This window comes from Dipodomys spectabilis, unplaced genomic scaffold, assembly GCF_019054845.1.
Source record: "Dipodomys spectabilis isolate Male_0828 unplaced genomic scaffold, ASM1905484v1 ptg000107l, whole genome shotgun sequence".
Lineage (NCBI taxonomy): Eukaryota > Metazoa > Chordata > Mammalia > Rodentia > Heteromyidae > Dipodomys > Dipodomys spectabilis.
The window spans coordinates 24479-37186 of record NW_024870784.1 but is presented as its reverse complement, the minus strand read 5'-3'; the positions used below and the strand labels follow the sequence as shown (position 1 = coordinate 37186).

At 44.9% G+C, this 12708-nt stretch overlaps 1 protein-coding gene across 1 annotated transcript in view; it reads left to right on the top strand.

The window, feature by feature from the left end:
- Positions 1-12708, top strand: part of Tiam1 (TIAM Rac1 associated GEF 1) — a 347016-nt gene that overhangs the window by 314172 nt on the left and 20136 nt on the right. The window contains exons 18-21 of the mRNA XM_042687299.1: positions 7533-7712; positions 9318-9386; positions 9687-9812; positions 12499-12607. Coding sequence (XP_042543233.1) covers positions 7533-7712; positions 9318-9386; positions 9687-9812; positions 12499-12607 — 484 coding nt within the window. The remainder of the gene's footprint in view (positions 1-7532; positions 7713-9317; positions 9387-9686; positions 9813-12498; positions 12608-12708) is intronic.

The following is a 12708-nucleotide window of genomic DNA, read 5'->3' as shown; positions in this document are numbered from 1 at the left end:
AATAAATACAATTTAGACGGTAGTTTTGTGATATTTTGGGAGGTTTTTTTAGGGGGGGGGCTTGAACTCAGGGCCAGGGTGTTTGTTCTCCAGTAGCATGTTTGCTCAAAGCTAACACACTACCACTTGCGCCACACAGTACCACTTCTAGCTTTTTGCTGGTTAATTGGAGATAAGAGTTTCATACAGTTTTTTGTTTCCTGAGCTGGCTTCACACCATGACCCTCAGATCTCAACCTCCTGAGTAGCTAGGATTACAGGTATGAGCCACTAGTGCTTGGCTCCAGTGTTCTTTTAGGGTGGAGTAAGTGGATAATTATGTTCTTTAGCTCAGAGGGGATGATATCAGAATGTCACAGCCCAGAGAGGGAGTGTAGGGGGAACTGTCCTGTGGCAGAGCAATCTGGGGGCCTTTCCCTTTCTTCCTCTGATGAGCCTCACTTCCCTCCCCTCCCCCTATGCCAGCTTCTAATTGAAAGCTTACTTGTACAACACAATGCTCATTGGTTTGGGGCTGTGGAATCCTGTGCTTTACATTCCAGGCTCTGGGCAGCTACTGTTCTGCTTTCTGCTTAGCAAATCTATTAGAATTCTTTTAGAATATTTCCATTTAGAATGACCTTTTAATTTTGTTTTCCTTTTTAATCCAAATAGGTAGTTTTTTGGTTTTTTTGGGGGGGAGGGGAGGGAATCATCTCAGAGATGTCTACTTTTAAAAGAACCACACTGTAGTGCAAAGTGTGAACTTGTACATTCTTTTTTTTTTTTATTGTGAACATACCGTACAGAGGGGTTACAATTAAATGGGCAAGGTAATGAGTACATTTCTTACCAAGCATTGTTGCCTCCTCCTTTGTTTCCCCTTCCCATCCCTTCCCCTCTCTCATCCCTGCACCCCCACCCCCTCCCCCACCCCCCAGGCCAAAGTTGTAAAGTTCATTTTTCGACATAACGTCTTGAACTTGTACATTCTTTTTTTTTTTAATTGTGAAAATACTGTACAGAGGGGTTACAATTACATGGGCAAAATAATGAGTACATTTCTTATCAAGCATTGTAGCCTCCTCCTTTGTTTCCCCTTCGCATCCGAACTTGTCCCTTCTTAAAGAACACCTTTTGTGCCATGGTGCCTGCACCTCCCTCCTCACCTTTCACCAGGGAGGAGAGCTGCCAAGTTGTCTGAGCGGGGCAGGGGCGGGCCCGCTATTACTGTGCAGGATGCTGGCCAATCAGCTGAAGCTAGCTGCAGGGCAGAGCGGCTCCAGTGTATCCTGCATCCCAGGAGGTGCTCAGTGCTTTGTTTTCTGGCCTGAGTTGGCTGGGGGCTTCCCGGAACTTTTGTTGTTTAGCCAGGTGAAGTCAAAGCCTGCTTTCTTGTCCACGGTTTTGCTTTTGACAGTCTCCCAGAGGCCTGGACGGGAAGCAGATGCTGCTGTAGTAGGGGTCGCAATTGATCCTTGTCCTGTCCGCATTGACATGTGGCTGCAGACTTAGCAGGGAATGGGCATGGGGTGTCCTGGGGAGAGGATGCTCTCTGCCCAGCTGGAAGGGGTTTGGTGTTCCTTGAGCCTTTTGAGAAACTTCTCTTTCCGAGCCGAGCTCAGAAGGTGGTGGAAGTAATTGTCATGAGAATATATTCCTGATGATGTCTGCACTGTGGAAAATAAAGCGCAAGCCCAGGACGGAAAACGGGGACAGGTCTGGTGACTCAGTCTACCGTACTTTGCATCTGGTGAGCATGTCTGCTGTGTAGGGTCCCTCTAGACCTGTGGAGGTGCTGGGTGTCAGTGGAATTGTTTCTGATTTCAGGGAGGGGTGATTATTCTCATTCCCTTTCCCTATTATTATTACTATTATTATTTGTTTGTGTGTTGTGTATGTGTGTGTGTTGGTTCTGGGGCTGAATCTCAGGGACTGGGCAGTGCCTCTTAGCTTTTTCTCTCAAGGCTAGCCTTCTACCACTTGAGTTACAGCTCCACTTTCAGCTCTCTTTTGCTGGTTAAATGGAGACGAGAGTCTCATGGACTTTTCTGCTTGAGCTGGCTTCAAACTGAGCATCTGATCTCAGCTTCCTGAACTGCTAGGATTACAGGTGTGAGCCACTGGCACCCAGCCTCCTTCCCCATATTTGCTTTTAGGAGACTTTGCTTGTCACAGAATATGTATTGTAGCACTTTTTTTTTTCCTTTTCTTTTGTGTATGTAATGCTGTCAGTCATTGGTGTGCAGGTGATTTGGCTTAGAATCTTGCCATTTATTGTTTGATATTTAAATGGCAAAAAGGTGTAGTTTCCCCCCCTCCCCCCCAATAAATAATTGTCACTGCAAATCCCCTCTGCCACGTTCTATTGGCTCTTGGAGTTTAAAGTGTGTTGTTTTGCTGGAAGCCCATCCCCACCCTCGAAGCTTTAAGTGCTTTTGGCTTTATTTCTGTAGACTTGACTAGAAGGTGAATGTAAAGGCTAGCTCAGGGATGTGTTAACAGTTTAATGTTAGCTGACCTAGGTCTGTAAGTCAGAGCCTATAAGTAAATATTAACTCTAAAAAGAAAATGTCGTGGGCTGATGGCATGAAATAGTTTAACAAAATCAAATCAAGCTATGTACTGGTTTTGTGCTAATACAGAATATGTGTCAAATATTGGAGTGAAATTTAATTTTTGAAAATAGCAAGTGAGCCTTGATTTGCCAAGTCAGTCTATCCATCCTGGACTTTTCTATTTTGAAGTTTGTTGGAGAGATTTTGAAAAAGTGACGAAAAATAACAATAAAAGAGCTACTCCTGGGTATTTGGGGATCTGAATTTATGAGGACACACATCACTTCGGTTTGTATCTCCCCAAAATAAGCCTACATGAAAGCATAGGATTTGAGGCCACTGTTGGTGCTTTTAAGTCTGTGGGATGTGTTAAATCGGTCAGAGAACCGTTTTGGAACCTGGTTCATCTGAAGCAGACACTGCCTTGGGTGGTTGCATAACAGGAAGGCTTTAACAGCTGGGTGGCTTGTGTTGATAATGTGTCCTTAAAAGTCTGCCCCCTTTCCGTTTTTGTACTTTCTTTTCATCTCCCCCAGGAGGAAAAGGATATTATAAAAGCCCCAGCTTCACACTGGCCGGGGTAAGGTGACCCATTTCCTCTCCATTGTCCTGTCTTCTCTGAAGGTTGGAAAATTGTCTGTCCTGACAGGGCTCTGCTCACCCTCTGAGGGTTTTCAGCTCTTAAGTGTCTGGGAGTGCACTTCGGTCTCCAGGGTGACTGATTGCAGGCCTTCACTGGGGGGAGACTGGTGCTTTTTTGCTCTGGAGCACTCCCAGCGATCTTCCTCTTGCCTTGCAGGCTTGGGGCTGACGGAGGAGCTGTCTGCCTGCTTGTAGCGCTCTCCAACCCAGATTGCCTGGTTGGGCATTTGTGGTAGCAGTGCTTGGGTGGATTTTTGACCTACGTGAAAACTTGAGCTACGGTGGTGGTGTGGGCAGGTTGGGGGACAGGAGATTTGAAAGCCAAATAATGACATAGAACACCTCTAACTTAGGGCTGCGCCAGGGGAGCCCTGCCTTTGTCATTTCACCAACAAGAGATTGGGGGGGGGTTAATGTTTTAGAATAGGAAAAGTCTTGAATTCATCACATTCTTTTCAGTTCATTCTTTTCCTGCCAAACAGAAGGATAAGAGCTTCATAACTAATCTCCTGCAGAGTCTATAACTTGTGAATTCTAGTTTATTCTGTATTCAAATAATACACTTTGACAGGAAAGTGATTCTATCCATTTGGACCTGGCTTCTAGGGACACACATGAAGGCTCACACCTTGAGCCAGTGAGTTGGGGTGAAATGGCTGCCAATGGGGGGGGGGAGGAAGCGACCTTGTCCCCTGCTCCCTTGGGAGCCTCTAGCCAAAGCTCCCCGGGGCTGAGGAATGTGATGCCAGGGAAGATCCCAGGAGTCACAAGTGTCCCCTGGAATGCGAAGGTACAATTGTTCCCCCTTTCTGAGCTTTCTACTTTGTTGCCTAAAATGGTAGATACTTCCAAATCCCACTTATACCCTTTCCCTCTATGCGTGTCTGTCTATGGTCAAGCTTAAGTTATAAGTTAGGAATGATAAAGAGATTAACAACAACTAATGATAAACTAGAACAATGTAATACTGAAGATACATGAGAAAATGTAAGAATATAAACTATCATGATAATATCCTATCACAAAAATTTTTTTCTAATTTTTATTTTTATGTTTTGTCTGTTGTAGGGTTGAATTCAGGGCCTGGGTGCTGTCCTTCAGTTTTTTACTCAAGGCTAATTCTCTACCACTTTGAGCCACAGCTCCATTTCTGACTTCTGGAGATAAGAGTCTCACAGACTCCTTTACACCCCCCCTGCCCCCCCCCTGCCCCACCCCTGAGTGGCTTTCAACCTGATCCTCAGATCTCACTCAGCCTCCGGAGCAGCTGGGATTACAGGCCTGAGCCACCAGTGCCAGACAGAGCATTTTTCTTTGTAGTTGTTGGTTATAGAACTTCAACTAAAGGCCTGACTACTATGGCAGAGCTTTTTGCTCAAGGCTAGCACTCTGCCACCTTGAACCACAGCTCTACTTCTAGCTTTTCTGGTTGTTAATTAAAAGTCTCAGACTTTTCTGCCCAGCTGTCTTTGAACTGCAGTCCTCACATCTCAGCCTTCTGAATAGCTAGGATTATAGGCGCGAGCCACCAGTGCCCCGCCCATAAATATTGTTGAATATGGCCTCATGATTTCTCATGAAAAAGCCAAGACAGATTTGAATACTTTTCAGATATCAGATCATCGAAATCTGGTCTAGTGACCCCACAGATGAGGGGAGGGGGGTTGCTGTCTTTCTTGGTAGAAGCCATAATTTGATTAAGGGGTTAGCAGGAGAGAGGTAACCTTTCCTGTAACGGCATTGCACTAAGTTGTCTTTTGTTTTTATCATTGAAAACAGATGATTTCCTATTATTTATTTGCTTTGGGATGTGTATGTGCCAGCACTGAGGCTTGAACTCAGGACCTGGGCACTGTCACTTAGTTATTTGTTCAAGGTTGTTACTTGAACCACTTGAGCCACACAGCTCCACCTCCAGCCTCCAGCTCTACTAGTGGCTCTCTGCTGGTTAGTTGGTGGTAAGAGCTCATGGGCTTTCCTGTCTGGGCTCACTTAGAATGATGATCCTCAGATCTCAGCCTTCTGAACAGTTAGGATGACAGGTATGAACCACTAACACCTGGCTTCCTTTTGAATTTTTATGACAGTGTCCTATGAATGTATGCTACAGATAACACGCATTTAACAAATCCTATCAGAACTAACAAAAAGCTTACAGTTCATTTCTAGAAAAAGAATCCTTGATGACAAAAAACATCCATCTCTTTTAAAACAGCCTTCTTGAGATGAAATTCAGATAGCAAACAGTTGGGGCCATTTGAGTGGGTTTCCACAGTCACCTGCGGGACTTTGGGGGGTGGTTGGTATCTGACACACCTGCATAGAGAATGGAGAATGGAGCCACCGGCAGACAACTAACACTTTCTGGCTGGGTTTTCAATATCAACAACTAAGCAGAGCCATGGTAAAAGAATTGAAACAACGGCTCTGTGGTTTGGGTCCTAGCTTTGCTCTTTCCTAATCAGTGCATCCTTGCTAAGTTACGACTTTCCCTGACCTGTGCAGTCTTCATGCTTTTTTTTGCATATGCAAATAAGAGAAAGATTCCTTAATGTTCGTTGTTTTCTGTGTTTAAAAATAGCTCCATGGAATAGTGTCCTTGTAGCCTTCCTGCCCTTCACACATGCCAGGCTTAACTCTCAGCACTCTGTGTAGCTGCTATTGTTTCGGGGAGGGGTTTCCTCTCCTTCCTGGATGACAAAGAAATACTTGTGTTTTTTTTTTTTTTCAAATTACTATTATTTTTCTGGGCAGAACTGAAGTGTTGAACTCAAGGCCTTGCCCTTGAGTCATACCTCTAGTCTTTTCTGCTTCTAGTATTTTTAAGATCAGATCTTAGTACTTTCTCCCTTGGGGATGACAGGTGTAAGCCAACTTGCTTGGCCATTTTTCTGTTGAGATGCTATCTTGAAAGCTTTGCCTGGCCTATCCTTGAACCTCTATCCTCCTGATCTTTGCCTCTTGAGTAGTAGCTAGGATTACAGGGGTGAGCCTCCTCCCTCATCCTAAGAAGGAATTCTTTATATGCACTAGTATACTAGAAATGTGGCCATTCTGCCTAGCTTGGAATTGGACAATAGAAGAGCAGTCCAAGAAACGACTGCGATCCTTAAGGAGTTCTCCACTACTTTATGTACTTTAAAGAAGTACATTTGCACAAATAGACTAGACTCGGGCTCCAGAATAGCTCTGGAGCAATTCCACAGGGAGCCTTGAACATGCTGGCCCTGGCACGTCCCTCTGCAGAGATTTTTATTTAAATGCTCTGTGCTGTGCACTGGGTACTGGAGGTTTTAAATGCCCCCAGATGGTTCTAGTACACTCCAAGGGAGAAAACCACCCCTTAGTTTAGTCCTAAACTAATTAGATGGCAAACACTTGAGTAAACTTACCAGTCTTCATCTGAATCATCTCTCTTCATCTCCCCCTCCCCTTCAGAAAAAATTGGCAGTATGGGGATCTGAACTCGGGGCCTTGCACTTGCTAAGAGCTCTACCACTTGAGCCACACCTCCAGCTTTATTTTGCTTTTAGATTATTTTTAGACAGGGCTTGTTTTTTGTGTTTTTTTTTCCTGTCCATAGCTAGCCTGAAGGTGATCCTCTTATCTATTCTTCTTCTTAGATTCTATACAGACATACACAATCAAACCCAGCTTACTCATTGAGATGGGGGTCTCTATAATTTTTTATCCATGCTAGCCTAAAACTGTAATCCTTCCTATCTTTGCCTTCCAAGTAGCTAAGGTTACAGATGTAAGTGACCACACTCAACCTGGATCATCTCTCTCACTATCTCTGTTTCTGCCTGTCTGTTTCTGTCTCTGTCTCTGTCCCTCGCTCTCTGTCTCTCTGTCTCTTACATGCACTTGTTTGAAGCCCATTTCCCTCTTCTCAGAGGATTACGCCTTTTTCCCTTTGTAGAATCTAGAGTTAGAGAAACTTAACAAACAAAACACACCACATTGGATATAGCTGTCCTAAATAAAGAAATTTTTTAATGCACATAGGAAGGGGTTATCCTCAGCATTACAAAGTAAGGAGGTTGTGCCCTGAACTGGGTCTGATGATGATGAATTCCCTTGTGCCCCGTGTGATCCGATTGTGGGTGAAGGCTCTAGGCTTAGGCTTGGGGATGTGGCTTAGGGGTAGAACTCTTGCCTGGCATCCTGGAGGCATGGGTTTAATCCTCAGAACTGAAAAAACAAACAACAACCAAAAATCCCATAGGTTGTGCTTGTTTCAGCTTTGACACCACTAGCACATCACATTGAGCAAGTTACGTCACCTCTCGGGCCCTCCTTTGTCCCAACTGTCCAATGGCTAACTACCTCTGTCTTGTCTCATCTCCAAAGAGCACGGAGCAGGTGGCTGCGTTTTGCCGCAGTTTGCACGAGATGAGCTCGTCTGACACGAGCCCGTCGCCTCAGGACGCCACGGGGCCTCAGCTGGCCACCATGAGACAACTGTCAGACGCGGACAAGCTGCGGAAGGTCATCTGCGAGCTCCTGGAGACCGAGCGTACCTACGTCAAAGTACGTCCAGGCCCCGCCTCCCTGCCCTGCCCTTCTAGAAAATCCACAGCTTGTCTGTCTTGAGTGTGGCCATGCTGTCTGTGACTGACAAGGCCAGATTGTGGGGATCTGGAATCCTAGGCTCTCCTGTGGAATTGGGCCTTCTGCCTGAATATTGGCTTTCCTTTTGAATTTTAGCCCACTTGCAGCAATTTAGAATCAGATGATGTATTGCAATGAATATGAATATGCAGAAGTGATGATGAATGTAAAGTTATTCTTCTAGCCTTGTTACATATGTATGTTTTTATAGATCTAATATAAAAACAGAACCGTTTACTTTTGTTTGTTTGGTTTTTTTTTGGTACTAGTCCTGGAGCTTGAACACAGGGCCTGGGTGCTGTCCTCGAGCTTTTGTGCTCAAGGCTTGTGCTCTATCACTTGAGCCACAGCTTCACTTCTGGCTTTTTGGAGGTTAAGTGGTCTCATGGACTTTATCCTGCACAGGCTGCCTTCAGTCCTCAGATTTCAGCCTTCTGAGTAGCTAGGATTTACAGACCTGAACCACTGGCGCCTTGCTTAGAGGAGGAATTTTATTGTTTGTTCTTGCTCCTTGTTCTAGTCCATAGTTCCCTTGTCTATCCCTTGTCTATGCATATGTCCTGTTTCTTGTAATTTGTTGTAGTGGCTAGCTATATATTTATACTCACTTTCTCCTCCCCTGCCCCCAGCAGTACTGAAGCTTGAACTCAGGACCTCACCTTCTTGCTTAGGCTTTTCTCCTCAAGGCTAGCACTCTACCACTTAAACCATACCTTCACTTCTGGCTTTTTGCTGTTTAATTGGAGATAATCTCTTTGGGGTTTGTCTTGTCTGGGTTGGCTTAAAATCATGATCCACGATCTCAGCTTCCAGACGGTTATAGACATGAGCCACCAGTGCTTGGTCAGAATCTCATTTAAGTCAAAGACATTATCATGGTCTTCATCTAAGTCTAGGTAGAAAGGTGTCAGCTATCATTTATTCTGGTTTAGTTACGTTGTTACCTTCCCTAAGTGGAAGCAGTGTAATCTGGCTTTTGGGTTTTTTTGGGGAGGAGGGGGTACTGGTCCAGGAGCTTGAATTTAGGGCCTGGGTGCTATCCTTTAGCTTTTTTATTCAAGACTCTAGTACTTGAGCTACAGCTTCACTTCTTACTTTCTGATGGTTAATTGGACATAAGAGTCTCATGGGGTTTTCTGCCTAGGCTGGCTTGTAACTATGACCCTCAGATCTCAGTCTCCTGAGTAGCTAGGGTTACAGGTGTGAGCCACCAGCACCTAGCATGCATTTTAGTCTAAACTAGCAAATTGTGGCCCTGGAGCTAAATTCAGCCTGCTGTCTGCTTTTGCAAATAAAGTTTTCTTGGGATACAACCCTACTTGTTCCTAATGTCTAGATCCAAAATGACTTCTAGGGATTCCGTGAAGACCACATAGCATGAAGAACCTAAGGTATTTGCAGAAGAGGTAGATTTATATTTGGATCTTGTTAGCATTGGGGCATGATGTGCTTTTTTCTTCTTCTTTCCTTTAGATTCTTTCCAGACTTTTCAATGTGCTATGGAGGTATTCTTTTGTCTTTCAGGACTTAAACTGTCTCATGGAAAGATATCTGAAGCCTCTTCAGAAAGAGACGTTTCTCACCCAAGATGAGGTAAGGGTGCATTTTGTCTTTGCTTGATGAGGCTCACACTACAGGTTGACCTGCTGGGAGGAAGGCAGGAATAGGAAATATGTGTAATACTGGAAGCATTTTGAATTTGCCTAGCTGTGATAATGCAAGCCAAGTACTTTCCTGTTAAGCCTTAATATAGTCTTGAAGATAAAGGAGCAGGTAGGAAAACCATTACCCTAGTTCATAAATACTGATAGAAAAATCTTACAGTTGGATAGAAATAGTTTCTGCACACTCAATGGCAGATGGAAAGATTTTTTTTTTCTATTCCTCTTTCAGCTCGATGTGCTCTTTGGAAATTTAACAGAAATGGTAGAGTTTCAAGTAGAGTTTCTTAAAACTCTAGAAGATGGAGTGAGACTGGTACCTGATTTGGAAAAGCTTGAGAAAGTGGATCAGTTTAAGGTGAGCTTTGTCCTTGTTGCTTTATCTGGTGGCCAGGGGTGGGGGTGGGGATGGGGGTGGGGTGGGGTTGTCCTATAGGTGAAATCCAGCCTCTTGGGGGTGGGGGAAGGGGGGGTCTTATGGACTCTTTGGCAAGTTCTGGTGCTTCCTTGGGTTGTATAGTGAGAGCGCTTTTAATGCCGAGCTCCAGGAACCCAAATATCCTGCTTGCATGGCTAATAAAAGGCTAGGAACCTCAGCATGGGCTGAACTGGTTCACCTGCCAGCTTCCACTTTGGAAGATGTGTCAACCTTGACCTTTTGTTGTGTTTATGAGAGGGTCGTTAATGAATTAGCTATGTTCAAATTAAAATAGCCCCTCTGGCTTTCCAGTAAACAAATTAATTAATCCTGTTCTGGGAAAGCTTGCTGCATAGAACTGCTTATCATTATTCAGGAGGAAGGCAATTTAGCACACAGTGTCCTTGCTGCCCTAATGAGGATGTATGGAGTGTTAGTGAGGATGCTCACTGCTTCGCCCGGCCTCTGCCCCTGAGATGCTTCCTTCACTGCAGAGAGTTCCCAAGCTGAAATTCCAGCTGGCAAAATCTGTTGGTGCCTGTGTTGGCTTACATCCTACCTTCACATGCTTTTCAAAAACAGATTGACTGAGGTCCAATTGACAAGTACTACACTACACATACTTACAGGATACTGTCTGATCTGTTGTGAAAATACACACACACTCACCGTGCAGTGTCACAGTCGCCACTCCTAAGTGTCTTCCGGCCTCTGGTGAGCTCTCCCCTGCTTCTCACTGCCTCCCATCCTCAGGCAGGCTGGTTCTACTTCCTGTTACGTTCCTAAGTTCAGAGACATTTTATCTTGGGAACTGCTATGTATCTGAACCCGTGCGGAGCCTCTGAAGATGGATGCTGGCATGTACACCCCTCGTGTCATTTGCGTGCAGTACTGATCTCAGTATGCCCTGAGATCATTTTTTCAGACCAGAGGAATAAGCAAATAACTTAACTATTTAACCTGTTCTTACTATATGGTGTTTAGTAAATATGAAGCTAAGCAAAGGAATATCTGTTGTGTGGATACAGGGATAAGGCTTGATCTTCCACGGCTTTTCTTGTTGGAAAGCTTTTATTGTTGACCCTGGCTCAGAGGCCTTACAGGGTTGTGGGTTCTGTGCTGCCTCTGAGGAGCTGGGTTTGACGGGGGTAGAACATATATAGGAAGGGTGGTTAGGTCTTCGTGTGATCCCAAATTAAACTTTGTTTCTTTCAGTCAGAAGGCCATCAGAACTTACTTTACATTATGTATTAGAAACAGTGTATGCTTTGGGGGGCTAAATTGTGGGGAAACGTGCCTGTGATCCCAACTACTCTAGAGACAGAGCTGGGAGGGCTGGGTCTCAGGCCAGCTGGGCACAAGCACATATGAGAAGCAAAGTACAGCTTCTAGAAAGGGCGGGGCGAGCCCGGTGCCATTGGCTCAGGGCAGTAATGACAGTGCCTCTTATTTTCAATAATCTACTAAGAAAATGCCAGAAGTGGTGCAGTGGCTCAAGTGGTAGAGCACTAGCCTTGAGCCAAAGAAGCTCAGGAACAATGTCTGGCCCCAGACTGGCATAAAACAACAACAACAAATGAGCGGGGTGTGTGTGTGTGTGTGTGTGTGTGAGAGAGAGAGAGAGAGAGAGAGAGAAAGTGGTAAAGCATTTGCCTAGTGAGCACAAGTCTCCGAGTTCAAGTCCATCCTATTTCCACACATGTGTGTTCGCATGCACACACACATGCATACACACATGTGTGCACACACACACACACACACACAAATGTATGTGCTTGGGAGAGCAGGTTATCACTCAAATTTAAAATCTTAATTCCTTGCTTGGAACTTAACTTTTAAGCCTGAATGAATGAAGCCCGTCTCTGAACAAGACTAGATCAGTGAGTGTGAAGTTTGGGTAATGTTTGTTCTGAGGCTCATTCATTCATATGAAATGTGTGCTAAGAAGTATCCCACATGAGATGTTCTCACATGCTGGCAGAGCAGGCCTTTCCCAGTGCTCAGGCCGCTGGGTGTGCAGACTGAAGAGATGACACCTAATTTCCCTAGCTGAGTGTGTGTGCGCTGCTTTAGCATCGCTTATATTCTTACCTGCTTCCTGCTAGAGCAGAGAGTAGTTTGTGAGAGGGTGGGGGAAGGACAGGGAAATGTGTTTTCCATTTTGGAGGCATGAGCCATTCCTACCTTTATTTGATTTGTCACTTGTGTCTCTCAGCATAAGCTCATGAGAACACACACACACACACACACACACACACACACACACACACAAATGTCAATGAGGAAATATATAAATATATATATATATAATTTTATATACATATATATTTTTCTACTCATTGGCATTCAGACATCACATATAGGTCGTTCAAACAGACCTGGGAACCCTGGGATAGCTCTGTAAATACTGAGAAGACAAAAATCCAACATTTATTGCACACGTTGAGTCCCCTGGGGTTTCTCAGAGTTAATTTTAGGGCCTGGGTGAGCAATGAAAGGCTTTAACGAGACTGGATGGCGCTCACTTTGGGGAGCTCAGGCACAGGTGAGTTCCCCGCTATGTCCTGCTGATGTGTCGGCATGGGAAGCAAAATGAATGGACTATGCATTGTCTCATTAATTCCAGAAAGTGCTGTTCTCTCTGGGGGGATCCTTTCTGTACTACGCCGACCGCTTCAAGCTCTACAGTGCCTTCTGTGCCAGCCACACGAAAGTCCCCAAGGTTCTGGTGAAAGGTAAGCCCTCTGAGGACTGGGGGTGGAGGGGCTGTCACGTGTCGGCTCACGTTTGTGTGGCTCACTGGGGTTGGTGCCTTTGAGGCCGAATTCTAAGAATC